The sequence below is a fragment of the Dreissena polymorpha genome, chromosome 13 (genome assembly GCF_020536995.1).
Source record: "Dreissena polymorpha isolate Duluth1 chromosome 13, UMN_Dpol_1.0, whole genome shotgun sequence".
Lineage (NCBI taxonomy): Eukaryota > Metazoa > Mollusca > Bivalvia > Myida > Dreissenidae > Dreissena > Dreissena polymorpha.
Genome location: NC_068367.1, coordinates 25,841,638 through 25,862,017, shown reverse-complemented (window position 1 = coordinate 25,862,017; position 20,380 = coordinate 25,841,638). Strand labels below are relative to the sequence as shown.

The 20,380-nt window shown below is 36.2% G+C and overlaps 2 protein-coding genes across 22 annotated transcripts in view; one reads left to right on the top strand and one right to left on the bottom strand.

Moving 5' to 3' along the window:
* The window catches only part of LOC127854951 (ras-related protein Ral-A-like), a 226,443-nt gene that overhangs the window by 130,116 nt on the left and 75,947 nt on the right, over window positions 1-20,380 (top strand). The window lies entirely within an intron of this gene.
* LOC127854948 (transformer-2 protein homolog alpha-like) overlaps window positions 1-20,380 on the bottom strand; it is a 191,774-nt gene that overhangs the window by 148,829 nt on the left and 22,565 nt on the right. Inside the window, exons 5-9 of one of the 12 annotated variants that reach the window (XR_008037236.1) lie at window positions 15,771-15,974; window positions 13,257-13,372; window positions 9,216-9,454; window positions 8,383-8,489; window positions 6,991-7,139 (exon numbers count right to left, since the gene is read on the bottom strand). The exons of 2 other annotated variants lie outside the window; for them this stretch is intronic. Coding sequence is in view for 4 of the 10 variants with exons in the window: in XM_052390140.1 (XP_052246100.1) it covers window positions 7,120-7,139; window positions 9,216-9,454; window positions 13,257-13,372; window positions 15,771-15,974 (579 nt within the window). In the remaining 6 variants the exon portion in view is untranslated. Of the gene's footprint in view, window positions 1-5,678; window positions 8,490-9,215; window positions 9,455-13,256; window positions 13,373-15,770; window positions 15,975-20,380 lie in introns of those variants that run through there. 9 more of the 12 variants (XR_008037237.1, XR_008037238.1, XR_008037233.1 and 6 more) reach the window with 9 other exon arrangements.

Here is a 20,380-nt window from a genome sequence, read left to right as displayed (position 1 = left end):
GGGGGGGGAGGGCGGAGGGGGGGGAGGGCAAGGGGGATGGTTTGGGTGGAGTCTATTGTGGTATGTCAGGTAAGAGTAGTTTCGTCAAAGTATCAATCAAATCTAATCATAAATAAAAGTTATGGCAATTTTAGCAAAATTTAATAATTTGACCTTGAGAGTCAAGGTCATTCAAAGGTCAAGGTAAAATTCAACTTGCCAGGTACAGTAACCTCATGATAGCATGAAAGTATTTGAAGTTTGAAAGCAATAGCCTTGATACTTAAGAAGTAAAGTGGATCGAAACACAAAATTTAACCATATATTCAAAGTTACTAAGTCAAAAAAGGGCCATAATTGCGTAACAATGACAACCAGAGTTATGCAACTTGTCCTTTTACTGTACCCTTATGATAGTTTGTGAGTGTTCCAAGTGTGAAAGCAATATCTATGATACTTTAGGGGTAGAGTGGACCAAAACATAAATCTTAACCAAATTTTCAATTTTCTAAGTATAAAGTGCCCATAATTCCGTCCAAATGCCAGTCAGAGTTACATTACTTTGCCTGCACGGTCCCCTTATGATAGTTCATAAGTGTTGCAAGTATGAAAGCAATAGCTTTGATACTGTAGGAATAAAGTGGACCTAAACACAAAACTTAATCAAATTTTCAATTTTCTAAGTATAAAAAGGGCACATAATTCTGTCAAAATGCCAGTCAGAGTTACATTACTTTGCCTCCACAGTCCCCTTATGATAGTTAGTAAGTGTTGCAAGTATGAAAGCAATAGCTTTGATGCTTAAGGAATAAAATGGACCTAAACACAAAACTTAACCAAAATTTTCAATTTTCTAAGTATAAAAAGGGCACATAATTCTGTCAAAATGCATGCCAGAGTTATCTAACTTTGCCTGCCCAGTCCCCTCATGATAGTAAGTAAGTGTACCAAGTTTGAATGCAATAGCATTGATACTTACTGAGAAAATAGGAGCTAAACGCAAAACTTAACCAAAATTTTAAATTTTCTAAGTATAAAAAGGGCACATAATTCTGTCAAAATGCACGCCAGAGTTATCTAACTTTGCCTGCCCAGTCCCCTCATGATAGTAAGTAAGTGTACCAAGTTTGAATGCAATAGCATTGATACTTTCTGAGAAAAGTGGACCTAAACGCAAAACTTAACCGGACGCCAACGCCGACGCCAAGGTGATGACAATAGCTCATAATTTTTTTTCAAAAAATAGATGAGCTAAAAAAACATGTTTAAAGTCACTTTTTTGGTCCAAAATAATCTTCATGAATCAGCTTGCATTTTTTCTGAATAGTCTAGTTCCTTTGGCTTTCAGGTGAGCGCCTTAGGGCCTGATGGCCCTCTTGTTTGAGGTTATTTTACTATTATTTCTTCATTTCTCCTACGATTGTCTTCAAATTGATACTGAACCTCTCTTATGACAATACGGTCAATCTCAACTATGCATGGCCCCATTACCAACCCTGGGGCCCCCCGCCCACCCAAAATTGCCTTTTACTATAATTTCTTCATTTCTACACCGATTTACTTCAAATTGATACTGAACCTCTCTTATGACAATATGGTCAATCTCAGCTATGCATGGCCCCATTACCAATCCTGAGGAGCCCCGCCCACATAGGCCACGCCCACCCAAAATTGCCTTTTACTATAACTTCATTTCTACACCGATTCACTTCAAATTGATAATGAACCTCTCTTATGACAATACGGTTAACCTCAACTATGCATGGCCCCATTACCAACCCTTGAGCGCCCCGCCCACATAGGCCCAACCACCCAAAATTGCCTTTTACTTTAATTTCCATATTTCTACACCAATTCACTTCAAATTGATACTGAACCTCTCTTGTTACAATACAGTCAATCTCAACTATGCATGGCCCAATTACCAACCCTGGGGCGCCCCGCCCACATCCACCCAAAATTGCCTTTTACTATAATTTCTTCATTTCTACACCGATTCACTTCTAATTGAGACTGAACTTCTCTTATGACAATACGGTCAATCTCAACTATGCATGGCCCCATTACTAACCCTGGGGCGCCATTTCTAGTTTAATTAATTTATTTTTTAGTTACCCGTTGTTTATTATAATGCATACACATTCTAAATTAATTAAAAAAACGTCTTCTTAAAAAAAGATTGTTAGACTATGTATGTATAGATATTGACAATATCTATGTACATAGTCAAACTATCTTTTTTTTTTTAAAACGTTTCGTCAGAAGATTTTTATTCATTTAGTATGTGTATGCATTATAATAAACAATGGGTAACTAAAAAACAAATAAATAAATAAACATTGTCATTGGGCGCCTTTGGTTGTGATTACACATTTGATAATGGGTATACAGGCTTTATTATTTTCATTGGCTGATGGCTATTGTCTACCTCTTCTGTTGATATTGGTCTGTTTAGCAGCCTGCCTCAATGAAGTTTTTTTACTTGTCATAATTCAGTAAACAAGATCAGAATGTATTACCAACTTCGTTTGGTTGAGATGTACCAGTTTTACTATTGGTCTTCTGCACAGAACAAATACTTATTTGTACAATATGCTTCAGTGGACAACATTCAATGTTTTATTCATATTTTTCTCGAACATAAAGGTGGTTCTGCCTTATACTTTTGTGTTCTCCCAACATCCAGCGGACAATATTGCCATCCTCATAATGGTAGGAATAGTTTTTCAGTCTGTTCTTTAGTGGTAAGAATAGTTTTTCAGTCTATATTCTTTAGTGGATAATGGGTACATGTATATTCAGATACATTTTCTTAAGTACTGGTCATTCACCCGATAATTGGAGAAACTGTTTCTAATGCTAGCTTCAGATTACTGTGCACAACAACTGGTCACTAGACGCAAGGCTAAGATTCAAGGTAAAATTAAGGAAATATGTACCTTGACACTTAAACTTAGACAAATTAATATTTCTCAAACATCAATAGATTTTAATATTACCATTAGTAATTAGAATGACAAGACGGAGTTTCGTGAGTAAGAACCTGGTACCTTGGTCAAAGGTCAAGATTAACTTGGGGAAATATGTACCACACACTTAGTCTAGCAAGGATGGATTTCTTGGCAGAAGATATCTACATGATGAATCAGAGTTTGGCAGTGTCTCTAGGTCAAGGTGAAAGTGACAAATCCAAGTCCAATAAGTCATGAGCACTTGAGCTTAGTAAAGATTCTGAATAACTTCACATAAATTACAAGCAAACCTAGTTGTGCACACTACAACCAAGTACCTAGGTATAAGGTCAAGGTCAACATCTAAGGTCAAAAGTAAATTTAGAGAAATCTTTCGAGGCTTTATCCAATATTGACCATAATTTTCTTTTTACCGACAGTTGCATCTTTGTGACAATAGCAATGTATAACAAGAGCACCGCCTTGCAGGTGCAGACCGCTCATCTATTTTCTTTTTAAAGGTGAAGGGACTCTCATTTCAATCACAAAGGAGGGAGGGGTGGAGTGAAGAGGGCTGTATAGTGTGGGGTTGTGGACATTTATTACATTATCTTCCAAAAAAGCGAAAAAAAAAAAATCGGGTGGGGGGGGGGATGGGGTGGGGATTTTTTTGGGTGCGATGGTTGGACGGTATTTCAAACATAACCGTTCAAAAAAAAAATTGGGGGGGGGGTTATAGTGTGATGGTAATTTGTGAGATGATCTTAAAAAAAAAAAAAAAAAAAAATTGGGTGGGGGGGGGGGGTGGGGTGGGGGTCACTGGGGTGGGGTGGGGTGGGGGTATAGTGTGAGGGTGTGGTGGTCATTTGTGAGATGATCTTAAAAAAAAAAAAAAAAAAAAAAATAGGGGGGGGGAGGGGGGGAGGGCACGGGGGATGGTTTGGGTGGAGTCTATTGTGGTATGTCAGGTAAGAGTAGTTTTGTCAAAGTATCAATCAAATCTAATCATAAATAAAGAAGTTATGGCAATTTTTAGCAAAATTTAATAATTTGACCTTGAGAGTCAAGGTCATTCAAAGGTCAAGGTAAAATTCAACTTGCCAGGTACAGTAACCTCATGATAGCATGAAAGTATTTGAAGTTTGAAAGCAATAGCCTTGATACTTAAGAAGTAAAGTGGATCGAAACACAAAATTTAACCATATATTCAAAGTTACTAAGTCAAAAAAGGGCCATAATTCAGAAACAATGACAACCAGAGTTATGCAACTTGTCCTTTTACTGTACCCTTATGATAGTTTGAGAGTGTTCCAAGTATGAAAGCAATATGTATGATACTTTAGGGGTAAAGTGGACCAAAACACAAATCTTAACCAAATTTTCAATTTTCTAAGTATAAAGGGCCCTTAATTCCGTCCAAATACCAGTCATAGTTACATAACTTTGCCTGCACGGTCCCCTTATGATAGTTAATAAGTGTTGCAAGTATGAAAGTAATAGCTTTGATACTGTAGGAATAAAGTGGACCTAAACACAAAACTTAACCAAATTTTCAATTTTCGAAGTATAAAAAGGGCACATAATTCTGTCAAAATGCCAGTCAGAGTTACATTACTTTGCCTGCACAGTCCCCTTATGATAATTAGTAAGTGTTGCAAGTATGAAAGCAATAGCTTTGATACTTAAGGAATAAAATGGACCTAAACACAAAACTTAAACAAAATTTTCAATTTTCTAAGTATAAAAAGGGCACATAATTCTGTCAAAATGCACGCCAGAGTTATCTAACTTTGCCTGCCCAGTCCCCTCATGATAGTAAGTATGTGTACCAAGTTTGAATGCAATAGCATTGATACTTTCTGAGAAAAGTGGACCTAAACGCAAAACTTAACCAAAATTTTCAATTTTCTAAGTATAAAAAGGGCACATAATTCTGTCAAAATGCACGCCAGAGTTATCTAACTTTGCCTGCCCAGTCCCCTCATGATAGTAAGTAAGTGTACCAAGTTTGAATGCAATAGCATTGATACTTTCTGAGAAAAGTGGACCTAAACGCAAAACTTAACCGGACGCCGACGCAAACGCCAAGGTGATGACAATAGCTCATAATTTTTTTTCAAAAAATAGATGAGCTAAAAATGGAAAATATCATATATCTTTCATTTGAATTAGTATTGGTTTTACTCAATTCTGCATTGCAGAATAATGTTCTACTGTCATATTTTACTTAACTGACTGGCTTGTTATACCGGTGACATTCTTTAATGCAATATGCTGGTTGACTTCTTTTCTTCTGACTTCCGGCGCGGAACAAGTACTGGTTCATGCCAAATTAATACACAGAATTAGTAATGGCCAAGTAATTCTTTACTGGTTTCATAAATGTATTTCCATTTACAAGCAAAACCTGTTTTTAACTGTGTGCTGAACAAGTACTGGTTCTACCCTTATTATACAAATTACTACCTATATAGTCTTTGTTTTGTTGCAACTCAAGGTAAATATTGTTTGTTTTACAATTCTTTATTTAGCTGAGTTACTGATGATTTGAGAAAAATGTGTTCCTGTATATTTGCAAATGTACCTGTAGTACTTCTCGAGTAAAAAAATAATTTTTTTTTTTGTTAAGTCTGAGCATGGATTGATTTGAATGATTTTTGGATTTTTAAATCATAGCAACGAGGATTAAGTTGCAAAATTATTAATACAACTTCAGATGTGGGAGCACATTAAAACCACAATAATGCATACATTTTGATAACTTTTATTTATACACTCGTACACAGTATGTGCATAAACAGTAACAAAAAAACGACCATTATGGTTAGTAGGGCGGGTAATAACGTTCAGATGATGAAAACCATTGTGGACTCTCTTCGTAATTTAAGTGTTGAACACCTGAAATGGGAACATGCACAAAACACATAGAAACTGTTGATTGACAGAACCCATTCTTGGACTGTTGGTTCTTTAGAATAAAATTCAGGGGAGACTACCATTTTCAATTTCTCATTGGGAAGACAGGTATTCTACTCCTTTACTGGTCAAGAACATTTCACATTGTTGGCTAAATTTCCCAAATTATAAAACTTGTTGTAAACATTGGCTAAATTTTCCAAATTTTTGTCATGAAAAGGGAAACCTATTATCAAAACTTTTTGGAGAATGTAAAAAAAAATTAATATCTCACTTAAATTAAAACATTTATAGGAACCATGAAATATTGTAAAGATTGTTCAACATGTTAGCTACATAGTACTGGTTGCTGGACATGCATTCAGGACAAGTTTGCCAAGAAGTTAAATGTTGGAAGTGCTTGTCTCTATTCATGTCTTCAACTTGCGATCACACCAACATGTTTACAGGACACACAAAAATGGCATGCTTTTCTTAACATTTACCTCTGATACACTAACCTCTACTTTTATGTTTCTTCTTGCTTGAATTCATTCCACTCAAATTTCCAAATTTTTTTCAAAGCTCTTCATACATTATTCAATGATCTTCAACAGATTTCCCCAAAATTTATTATCCAAATATTCCCTACATCATTCAACGGTCTTCAACATATTTTCCCCCCAAAAGCGTTACCTTGCACATATTTCTTTTCTAGTGGACTAGACCTAACCATTTTTTTCCAAATCTTCAGAAAGTCCAAATCGAACTTCCTTCAAGCTTCACATCTTCAAAAATACTTCTACTCTTCAAAAATCTACTTCATTTCTTCCAAACAACTTCATTTTCTTTTTTCCAAAACTTCTACCCCCTTTTTACTTCAAACTTTATTCTGACCTCTTCTTTTCAACCTTGTTAATACAAAGCAAAAATAATTTAATTAAATCATTAAAATACCAAATTATTTTGAACATTTTAAAACATAAAACTTCGGAAACAAAAATTCTTTATAAAATATTTTAAAATTACAGTATTTGATAACGATTATTATATATAATAAAAAAAGCTGTAATGTTGACAGATTACCATTTCTTTTAAAGAAAAAACAACAACACTTTCTAGTTCCATTCCAAACATTAAATTGACCAAAAAAAATCGAAATAACCTATGCTTTCTTCAGAAAAACTTCATTTTCTTCTGACACTCTTCAGACATTTTCAGACTTCTCTATACCAAGTTGAACTCAGACCCCATGATTTTTCAACTTGATTCGTCAATTTTCTAACTTGATTCGTCAATTTTCTATCTTCAAGCCTTGAGTAAAAACATGTCAGAGAATTAATAACAAGAAACAACAGTTGTACAAAAAAAAATCTAAACAATTAAAAGGATTTAACATCAGTAATTTAGTACTAAAACATATATGGAGCAAGAGGCAAATGTTTAAGATAATTCCCTAATATAACTTTATCATGAAATAATGTCTAGCAATATGAGCGCAATGAAACAAACTATCAATTTTTTATGATATAGTTCTTTTTCCTAATTAATGGTAAATTACGAGAAACATGATATTACACTTTTGTCAAATTATATTGGTTTAGCACATTTATAATGTTATCAATTCATGTTATTTATTTTCAGTGCCCCAGCTAGGGGTTGAAAGGGGAAGGGTGTTTTTTTTGTAAAAAGGTCAATTTAGCGCACTTGGTAATATTAACCCTTCTGCGTATTTTCAAAATACATTGTAGCATATATTATATAAAAATTATTTAAAATACGTATTTAATATTACTATGTTATCATGTAAAACATTTTCTACGTACTTAATAAAACTCGTATTACAATGAAAGCTGAAATATATATTTAATCTTTAAAAAAAAAATGCAGTATACTAATCCGACCAGAACAGGGCATGGCTTGGGTCCAAGGGGGCAGGGTAGGACTTTTAGGAGTCAGGGTGCTGCACCCTTTCATTTAGCCCTAGCTGGAGCGCTGATCAAGATAATAGTATCAGTAATATATTACATTAACATCAGTTCAATGGGATGCAGTTACACACACGAATTGTATCGTAATGTTGAGTATGTCGAGTTTAAACTGTCTCTCAACAAATATTCATATGTAAAATGGCCAAAGTACAATGATCAGGGATTTCAATACATATCGGAAAGAAAAAATCCAACATACTTTGCATTGACTCGAGCATTAAATCTTTTGTGCATAGTTCTTATAGAACAAAAACTGTTTTATATTTGTTAAAGCACACACAAATAAGTTGTTTATCATATAAATAGTCTTCTTTTTTTGTAACATGACATTCCACAAAATAAAATTGGTGGAGTATTTGACAAACATGTCAACAAAGAATAAACTTGACCTCAGATAATTTTTGGTCTCTTTATTCCATTGTCCCCTAAAAATTTCAAGAATTCGGGAATTCTACTTTTTCAAAATCTACTGAAATCCCTGACTGATAATGATAGTGAGGATGATCGTAAGACAAAATCATAAGGTTGATAGATAAAGCTCAATGATGATGATGATGATGGCAAACATGACGATGATGACGATGAAACGACACTACGGGATGATGGATGATGGTTGTTCAATCTTTAACTTGTTCCTCTACCTCCGAGCTAAGCCTTCAGTAATTATACCGGCCTGTGAACAAGAAACCAGTAAAACAACAATAGTCAACCTCACACAAATACAGGGCAATTGCAAAAGGCTTAAGCACACTTACTAAATTTTTTACTTTTATGTTTAACTACATTTGTTAATAAACATATTGTCAAAAGAACATTAAAGTTGCCAAAAACAATCATGATTTTAGTGGCTGAATATTTGTTTGGCTAAAAGAGACATTTAAGCATGCAGCAATCTTAAATGTGAGCGTGAATTGACAGACATTTTCCCAACACCTAATGAAGGGGATTCCATTTTATAACAATAACAAGCTAGCATTTTAATTTATGACTATAAATACGATTTTTCTCAATAACTTTGCCATCTAACATCTACAAAAGCCTACCCTAGACTATTTAAAAGATGATAGGCTTACATTATTATCCCTTACATTACAAAGTTGTCAAAAATCAAGACTATTAACAATGGAAAAACAACAACCTTGACAAGCTTGTTTTAAACCCCAAAAGTTAACCCTTTGCATGCTGGGAAATTTGTCGTCTGCTAAAATGTCGTCTGCTGAATTTCTAAGATTAGCATTTTCTTTGATTTTTTTCAAAGAATACTATCAGAATAGCAAACAGTTTGGATCCAGATGAGACGCCACAGAACATGGCATCTCATCTTGATCCAAACTGTTTGCAAAGGCCTTCAAAATTCGGTTCCCGCACTGAAAAAGTTAAAAGCCTCGACACAACTTACCCCGTGAGTACGACCTAGATCGTGACCTAGAGTAGGAATACCCTCTCTTTCGTCCGTAATATGGGGACGGGCTTCGTCTGCTGCGTCCATAGTAGGGGGAGGGGCTTCGTCGTCGACTACCACTGTAACCACGGTCACCGCCCCCGCCATAGTAACCTCCCCTGTCCCCACCACCGCCACCACCACCACCACCGTAATATCGGTCGTCGTAGCGGCCTTCCTCATGCCTCTCCCGTCTGCTTAAAACAGGAAGAACAGAAATTGCGTAGTATTGCGACAATTAAATTGGCTTTCACAAGAATTATTTGATTCACATTCTGGGAAAACAGGGCTTAATGCATGTGAGCAAAGCTCAGTCAAAGATAAGCATCTTCAGCCTGCACAGGCTAACCAGGGACAACACTTACATCTTATAGATAGATTATAGATAGATTTATTCGGCATATACATGTCAAATAATAACATAAACAATTTATCACATTTCGCCTACGAACAAGATAAATTTAAAACAAACACCTATACTGAGCACTAAAAATATCACAGATCAAATTGAAATCATGAGGTATACATGTGTGTTACATTTATAATACCTTAACACAATTTCTCAGATGCTTAAAACAAAATTAGATTAAAACAAGCACATATATTTAGCATCACAGAATTAAAATTGACTCAATGAGGTAAACATATGAGATACATTTACATACCTTAATAAAATTTACAATTTTGACAAAGAAGTTTAAACCATATGGAATTTTTCATTTAAAGTAAGTCTATTCTTACCAAAATTTAGTCTAGATGAAAAGTGTCATCCCAGATTTGCCTGTGCAGTTTGGACATTCATGCATAAAGCCAAGTTTTCCCCAAAGAGTCTCATTTATTTCAGGCACTGTCTACTTGATATACATGTAGTGTAATATGTGTTGAAATGTCAGTTTAAATGAAATCTTCCATTATAAATGACCAAATGCAGCTTGTGTCTGTCAATTAAAGCGATGGATGTTTGTAGCCATCCCTGTGACCTCAACCTTCGATCTCTTACTTTGAAAATCATTAGGTGTCATCTTTAGTCAAATACAAACCAAGATCACACCCATTAATATGATCTGAAGAACTCTAACGATGTTTTGGAAACTATTGTAGCATCGCTCTGTGAAACAGGGGGTTTAATGTGCGTAAAGTGTAATCCCAGATAATAAGGGACAAAACTTTCTGCTTTTATGATACTGTTTGTTTAGGGCAAAAATAAAGTTTAGGCGGGAAGTGTGACACTTAACCCACATGCATTAAACCTCCTTTTCACAGAGCACAGCTCATTGTCATGTGAAAAGCCCATCGGACCTGGATATTTGGCCTGTTTACCTCAAAATTAATAGCGCTCCTTCTTCTTTCCCAAGTAAACAGAATAGCAATTTTAATGATGAAAGGTCAAAGGGTTTTATGGATATTGTGCATGCGCGTGTGTTCTAGTTGTTAAGTAGCCAATTATAATACAATGACAATCTATCTCTTACCTGCGTAACTATGAAATTACATGACATTTAGTTTAGAAACATTGTAGACTTTCTGATGTATATACCCAAAGAGTCAGAACAATGTCTAACACACAGTTACAGTTCAAATTATAGAACAAATGTCAGTAAATCTACAGTTGAAACTACACAATGCAGGGCTTCCCCTGGCTCAAACATTTCTTTAGCCAAATTTTCCTTGCAAAGGCAAAATTCTTCTGATTTTGGCAATTTTTAAGTTTTAATGAAGATAAAGTTGTAGCCACATAGAATTTTCTTTAGCCATTTAGGTCAAGTTGTAGCCATTGGCTAATTTGGCGAATGGCAGTGTAAGCCCTGCAATTGCCTGACATTTACGACCCTAACTTGGTGGGTTTTTCCCAGGTAAACCTAAAAGTTGTATGACATTAACTACACTAACATGGTGGGTACTAGGGCTGTCACGATTCAACGGTAAACCGGTATATCGCAATGCATGTCGTTAAATAAATCGCTCGGCGTTGCCGCACCGGTTTTATTAATCTAATTATTATTTTATGAACACAGAGGTTAAATACATATTTTGATAAAATTATCAGTTTGGATACTGTAGAAGCGATTAAAAAGGGTTAAATAAATAATCCGTTAATATCCAGGTCAAGCAAGTGCTTCAACTTGTAGATGTTTAACTTTCATGTATACAATACGTAGCTATACATGTCCGCATGGTTCCGTACCTTTTTGGAAGTTGGGACCGATTTCCATTGCAAATCAGTTTATAATTATCATTAACATGTTTATACCATTACTTCTTTTCTTTCTTTGCTATATAAATCGTTCAAAACATAGCACTTTCGAATCATCTTATCTTTAGATGCTGAATAAGTCGAGGAAAAGTCAGAACGCTACAGATATTTAATAATGGGCTCCGCTGACTCGCTTTTTAAACCTGTCATTGAAGTGTTCGATTAACACAGATCGTAGTCACAGCTATTGTGAAACAACATGGCGGACATTGTCCAAAAAGACGTGAATAACTAAAACAGTTAGTATAAAATTATGAAAAACAAGAAAGCGAAAAGTGATATTTGGCAACATTTTGGCCTGAAACTTATTCAAAGTCAAATCAATTAGTCGATAATGTTACCGTCTGAAGAAGTAAAGTGGATCTAAACACAAAATTGAACAAAATATTCAAAGTTAAAAGACAAAAAAGAAACCGTCAGAGATGGGTGATCCTCCCCAAAGGTTTTTTTGTCACAATATTGCACTATATATTCAGGTAAAAGGAAACGTCTTGAGGGGCATAACTTTGGACAAAATAATACGATGGATGGTTTAGCAACTTAAAAATTTCAAAGGGCCATAACTCTCTAAATAAATGATCTAACCAGAACCCACAAATTACATGCACATCTCCTCTTGGTAGTTAAGCTCCCCATAAAGCTTCATTGAATTCCAGTCAGTAGCTGAGGGGACAAGAATTGCACTATATGTACAGTTAATGGAAAATTTCAAAGGGCCATAACTCTGTGAAAAATCATCCGACCAGAACCGGCTGATAATATGCACATCTCCTCTTGGTAGTGAAGCTTCCCATAAAGTTTAATTGAATTCCGGTCATTAATTGCTGAGAAATAGCCCGGACAACAATTGTGCACGGGCGGACGGACACGCACGGACAGTCGAAGCGGCGACTATATGCTACCCCCCCCCAAAAAATAGGGGGGGGCATAAAAAGGGCCATAATTCCTACAAAATGCTTGATACAGTTGTCTGCTCTTGTTTATTGGTTGGGGTCATGTTGGTAAAGAAGTATGCAAAATATAAAAGCAATATGTCAAGGGACATGGAAAATATTTGAGGTGGTACGCAAAACATAGAGTTATCAATAATATGCATATTCTAAGTGGAAAAAGGGCCATAATTCTTACAAAATGCTTGATACAGTTGTCTGTTCTTGTTTATAGGTTGGAGTCATGTTGGTAAAGAAGTATGCAAAATATGAAAGCAATATGTCAAGGGACATAGGAAATATTTGGGGTGGTACGCAAACTTTAACATTTGCACGCTCACGCTAACGCCGACGCCGGGGTGAGTAGGATAGCTCCACTATATATATTTCATAAATAATAGTCGAGCTAAAAACTGCCTGACATTATCTACACTAACCTGGTGGATTTTACCAGGTAAACCCCAAAAAAGCCTGACATTATCTACACTAACCTGGTGGATTTTACCAGGTAAACCCAATAACTGCCTGACATTATCTACACTAACCTGGTTGGTTTTCACAGATAAACCCAAACAATTGCCAGACATTTACTACACTAACCTGGTGGGTTTTCCCAGGTCAACCCAAACATTACCTGACATTAACTACACTAACCTGGTTGGTTTTCACAGGTAAACCCAAACATAGCCTGACATTTACTACACTTACCTGGTGGGTTTTCCCATGTAAACCCAAACATTACCTGACATTTACTTCACTAACCTGGTGGGTTTTCCCATGTAAACCCAAACATTACCTGACATTTACTAGACTAACCTGGTTGGTTTTCCCAGGTACACCCCAGGAGTGGGTGTGTGTGCTCTCCGTGTGATAGAATAGTCCACTCGGATACGACGTCCGTCTATCTCCAGACCTGTGCATCGGTCTTTCGCCTGGTACATAAACATAATCATTAACTCCTTTCATAATACCTGTCCTCACATAGTTATGCTTCTTTTTTGCATATAATAATGTCAAACCAGGGATTTCAAGAAAAGGAGTCAAGTACATGAACATTTCTGGGGCATCTGACGAAATGTTCAGGGATCAAAATACTGAAGCACAAATTTGCTGCATATGCTTCTTATTATTCCTATTAGTCAAATACTATGTCAAAATGATGCAAAGGCAGATCAAATACTATGTCAAAATGATGCAAAGGCAGATTAAATACTATGTCAAAATGATGCAAAGGCAGATAATATGCAGGAGTCAAAAGTGAGAAAACTGAAAATGCTTGCATAATTATTTTTTTTATAGTACTTCAATTGAAATCCCTGTCAAACGCACAATATATTGGTTAATTTGTTACAAATAACATTTGCTGCAAATTGTAAAATGCAAATTTTGTTAAGTTGTCGCCTTTTTATTATTTATAATTAAAATGAACAAGGGAATGCTGTGTGTTGGTTTATCAATCTGTTGTTACGTGAATACTTACATCACAAGAAGACACTTTAGATGAAATTGTGTGGTTTTGTTAGATTTTTATTATTATTTAAGTTACTTTAAACACTCCTTAAATTATCCATTTTAGCTTTAAACAGAGGGGGTAATCACGTGACAAACAAGATGGCGACGTTCATGCCAAGGCAAGTATGTTTTTTTGTTTTATACCCTTAATTTACTTGTATTATTTTTTTTAAATACAGCTCACTTTCCAGCCATATTAGGAAGAAAGTTACTGGCTTTTATGTCATAGTAATATTTGCTCTTTATCTCGACTTTACTTGCTGCAAAATTTCTTATCGGGATGAGATATAAAGCGAATTCAAATAAGAATTAAACGCTATTCACCTTTTTATTGATATGGCTGGAAAGTGAGCGTCATTAAAACAAGGGCTATTTGTAAAACATGCATGCCCCCCATATGGGCTGTCCGTTGTAGTGGCAGCCATTGTGTGAATACGTTTTTTGTCACTGTGACCTTGACCTTTCACCTAGCGACCTGAAAATCAATAGGGGTCATCTGCGAGTCACGATCAATGTACCTATAAAGTGTCATGATCCTAGGCCAAAGTGTTCTCATCCGAAAATCATTTTACTATTTCGGGTCACCGTGACCTTGACCTTTGACCTTGTGACCTCAAAATCAATAGGGGTCATCTGCGAGTCATGATCAATCTACCTGTGAAGTTTCATGATCCTAGGTATATGCGTTCTTGAGTTATCATCCGAAAACCATTTTAATATTTCGGGTCACCGTGACCTTGACCTTTGACCTAGTGACCTCAAAATCAATAGGGGTCATCTGTGAGTCATGATCAATCTACCCATGAAGTTTCATGATCCTAGGCGTATGCATTCTTGACTTATCATCCGGAAACCATTTTACTATTTCGGGTCACCGTGACCTTGACCTTTGACCTAGTGACCTCAAAATCAATAGGGGTCATCTGCAAGTCATGATCAATCTACCCATGAAGTTTCATGATCCTAGGCGTATGGGTTCTTGAGTTATCATTCAAAAACCATTTTACTATTTTGGGTCACCGTGACCTTGACCTTTGACCTAGTGACCTCAAAATCAATAGGGGTCATCTGCGAGTCATGATCAATGTACCTATGAAGTTTCATGATCCTAGGCCCAAGCGTTCTTGAGTTATCGTCTGACAACCACCTAGTGGACGGACCGACCGACAGACCGACATGAGCAAAGCAATATACCCCCTCTTCTTCGAAGGGGGGCATAAATATAAACAAAAGTAATAAAGGGTATAAAACGGCGAAAAATAACTGTCTAGGCATGGATGTCACCATCTTGACTATCACGTGATTACCCCCTCTTTTTAAACATGGATAAATTTAAAGAAACTTGCAACTAGCAACTACATGTACTACACATTAACTAAGTACATACACAAACTTTAAAATTGCACAGCAGACAGGTTGTATAACACCTTGACCATGACATCAGACAAACAGATTGACGTCAAGACTATTGCTAAATTTGTGGAACATCATGTTGTACACACTATAAGCATCTGTCAAACATTTGTCAAGACATGTGCAACAAGTTGGACACATTTTCCAAATGTCTGAAATAACATGGTCGCTGTGGCGTACCAGATATGTCGTCTGCCTAGCTACCAGGTGGTAATGGGTTGAATACCAACTGTGGGAGCGTTCTTAAGATCGCCCTTAACAACATCTCCCTAGGAAACGGACTCCAAAGCAGTTACATATGCTATAGGCTCTATACATGCAATTGAGCTAAAACAAATAGGTTTTTTTAAATTAAAAATAAAATAAAACGGTCATAAGTTCAGAACAACTCACAAAGATGCCTACCTCAATAGCATCGTCAATGCTTCGGAAGTAAATGAAGGCAAAGCCTCTTGAACGGCCACTCTGTCGATCATACACCACATTGACCTCTTCCAGCTCCCCGTAGCGGTTGAACACCTCGCGCAGGTCGCGCTCCTGGGTGTACAGACTCAGCCCGAATATGCCCAGGCACTTGGAAGGTTCAGGATCATCCTGTTGAGTACAATTCTGTGACCGTGTGATATCAGGCAGTGCAGTGAGCTTACTAAAAAATTCAGGTCTAAGCCTGCGTTATTTTTTTCTTGAGCAGAAGTTAGCGGAGACCGTAGAAAAATCTTCTCGTTCTGAGCTTTTTTAAAATCAATAAGTTTTCTGTAGCTAAATATTCTAATTTGAAGCCATTGCCAAATGTGACCATCTCACAAATTTAGTACCTGTATGTTAAAAGAAAATATTTTTAATGAACAATTGTGGAAACCCTTGATTTCTGAAGCATCTTTACATTTAAAGGATTAAACTGAAAAAAATTGTTGGGAAAATAATGTAAGCAAAATATTTAAACTATCAATAAATCATCAGCTTAACTGGTAGTTTTTGGCTGTTTGATATAGTAAATTGTCAGTATATCTCTCTTTAGTTCACCAGTCTATCAACCACTAAGCACACAAAAAATGTATTGTATATCAAGGAGTAATTTGTATCGTAAAAAGCCTCACGAGGCTTAATGCATGTGTGTAAAGACTTTCTTTAAAATGAAAAATAAAACACAACAAGGGCTGTTTGTAAAACATGCATGCCCCCCATATGGGCTGTCCGTTGTAGTGGCAGCCATTGTGTGAATATGTTTTTTGTCACTGTGACCTTGACCTTTGACCTAGGGACCTGAAAATCAATAGGGGTCATCTGTGAGTCACGATCAATGTACCTATGAAGTGTCATGATCCTAGGCAAAAGCGTTCTTGAGTTATCATCCGAAAATCATTTTACTATTTTGGGTCAACGTGACCTTGACCTTTGTCCTCAAAATCAATAGAGGTCATCTGCGAGTCATGATCAATCTACCTGTGAAGTTTCATGATCCTAGGCATATGCGTTCTTGAGTTATCATCCGAAAACCGTTTTACTATTTCGGGTCACCGTGACCTTGACCTTTGACCTAGTGACCTCAAAATCAATAGGGGTCATCTGCGAGTCATGATCAATCTACCCATTAAGTTTCATGATCCTAGGCGTATGCATTCTTGAGTTATCATCCGGAAACCATTTTACTATTTTGGGTCACCGTGACCTTGACCTTTGACCTAGTGACCTCAAAATCAATAGGGGTCATCTGCGAGTCATGATCAATCTACCCATGAAGTTTCATGATCCTAGGCCTATGCGTTCTTGAGTTATCATCCGGAAACCATTTTACTATTTCGGGTCACCGTGACCTTGACTATTGACCTAGTGACCTCAAAATCAATAGGGGTCATCTGCGAGTCATGATCAATGTACACTACGCGACCCGTGATTTTTGCCTTATTTGCGAAGTCAAGGCGGGCATTTTGCTTTTTGGGTGGAAAATCACCGCGATTTCACGTGAATCGTCACTCTGACGTCGCGCGAGAGCAAGATAATCTTCGCGCTAAATCCCCTCAATGTTGAGGTGATTCGCTGCGATTCGCCGCAATACGCCGTGATAGCAGTGGATATCGATGACATCGATGATTCGCCAATTCATGCATATAAACCGAATCGTATCGATAACTGTATACATAACGCTTTTCTAATGTTCACAATTATCAAATAATCAAACATAATTGCAACATCACTTCCGAAAAATAATCTTGAACATTTGTCTGTAAATATGTTTGAGAATTTCATTAACACAACTATATGACTACGCCATTTTTCAGAAGTGTAAAAAGTATAGTGCATAATGTGGAACACAGCTTTCATTGGACGAGCGTATTAAAATTTAGATCGAATGCCATACGATCTTACAAAAAAACGTTTTATTGCGTCATACGCCTTCATGTAAAATACGTTTTCCTCATGGAAATTGTGCTATTAATGCATAATATTATCAAAACATTTTTTCGACACGTAAAGCGTTGTAACAAATTAATATACAATTCAAAACAATTATACCACAAGAATTAATGTTCCGTTAAATTCCCAAATGAGAATAATAATTTATAATCCGAAACACTCTTCCGATGTTTTAATGTTAACACGACGTTCACAAATGCTTCCAATATAGCCATCATGTATATTTCCCGACAAAAGAGCGCGAAAATTATGCGGCAATGTACAAGGTCAAGGTAAAGAGTGTGCAAGTATTGATTTTTTATACAAACTGCGTAGCGCACAGAACATTGAATTCTGTTGAATTCGGTTAAATGTTTCTTTGGTATTTTTAAAACAGTTATATCACCAAAAATTTGATATTTCTTTTAAAAGACATATCAAATCAAACACGCCGTATCCGTATCGTTACTGATAGAAGTAAAACATAATACCTTGACGTGTATAGTTTTTTTGTTGTGAGAGACCATCTAAGTAAACGCCGAAAAATATATACAAGATTTTTTTGTCAATGCCCTTTGATCCATTATCGCACTTAATTGGCAGCGCCATCTTGTTGTTTCTGTGATTGTCACATCTTTTCACAGTTTGAACACGTACAAAGAGTGCCAATTAGACACTAGAATAAACACTATCACCCGCTGGACAGTACACAATAAATAATCAAATGTTGAGGGTTTTTTGTTTTGGACCTGAAAACCCAGATAAATGCATGTACATTATACATCATCATATTTATTTAACTTTGCGAATGCTTAGTGCTACCTTGATATACTCGTTTTTTTCAGCAAAACAAACACAATGTTTAATGGCTTTAATATATAGGCAATGATGTAATAACAACATAATATATAACACGATATCATAATAACATGTACTTAAAAATAGAACAGTAACGTATTTCCGATTTACGGCTTATCAAGCTTTGTGAGCGTACAACGCTCGGAAAGTAACGCGAGTAACACGAGTTATTCGCATTGGAGCCTGAAACAGAAAATAAGTAAGTATAGCATAATCTAGTCCAAATAATTAGACGTTATCTACCGATTACATTTAAACTTTAAATGAAAGTGTTACTTAAACAATTTTCCGTGCCTTAAGGCGCGAATATTTTGCTTAACACCGTTAACAAAAGGGCTACACGTTATAATTCTTAATGAAATGCAAAAATAAGTATAAACATATTTAATAACGTCAATAAACACACACGGTTAGATTAAGGTTTAAAAGGAAAACTTATATCATATTTCTCGTAAATTACCAAATTATTAGTTTCGTCTAAATCAAATATCATGTATAGAGAAACAAGGTATTTCAGGCCTTTTCCGCCCTACGCCACGGGTCCGAAATTCGGCCCCATTCCCAATGCAAATCTGGTTGTTTTTTCCCCCAATTGAAAAAAATAATTCCCAATCCCCCCCCCCCCAAAAAAAAAAACAAACATTTTTTTTAAACCTTTAAATATTTAAGTTAACCTGATCCAGAGTAGAAAACCCGAAATCCGGCGTTTCGCGTGATATTTTTTCACCTCAAAAAAGGCCAGGCCTTTTCCCGAAAATCAGATAAAAACCTGCACTTATCACACATGTTCATAGTATTTTGTAAAATTTTAATAATATGTTATCGAAAGTCGTTATTTACCAGTTAACGGCTTCTTTGAAATATAAGAAACACTATTTACATGCGATTATTTTTCCCAATTGAGCCAGTTTTGCGTTTAATTTTTCCCCCAAAATGGGGTTTTTCACGACGCGAAATTCCCAAAATTCCAGTGTGGCGTTTTCCCAAAATGGAGCGGAAAAGGCCTGTATTTATAACCGACCAATAACGAAACACTATGCAACTTTCAATTTACACAGTGCTACGCTACATGTATATGGCAACAATATGGAATTTGAACAGTGGTAGTGTATTCGGGCCTGGAATATAATTGATTGTAAGTGTTAATAAACATTCTGCTAATGCAATTAGTTAAATAATGTTTACATGTTATGTTCAATAATTATTGCATGATCATTCTGCGCTTTTATATTAATTTGGAGCCGTTAAAGCTTCCGACATTACTTCATCAAGTTCATGTCGGAACAGGAGTATTTAAGCTTATACGCCCATTGTAGACAACAACAACAAAAGCTTTATTATCGCAATGTATAATATAAGTGTATACATATATGTTACATGTAATGTAGTGTAACCCTCAACGTAAATCGCTTAAAAAGGGGAATCACGGCGGTACGCGGTGATTTGCGCTGATTCGCGCTGATTGCGCAACAGCGAGATACGTTGCGCGACGGTCGCCGATACATCACCCAAATTTTCTTGTCGCTCGGAAACACCGCGATTTGTCACGTTGCATCGATTGCGGTGATGCGAGAATCCAACAAAAATCACGGGTCGCGTAGTGTACCTATGAAGTTTCATGATCCTAGCCCCAAGCGTTCTTGAGTTATCATCCGAAAACCACCTGGTGGACGGACCGACCGACCTACCGACATGAGCAAAGCAATATACCCCCTCTTCTTCGAAGGGGGGCATAATAAAGCCGAAAAGCGTTTCATCTGAAT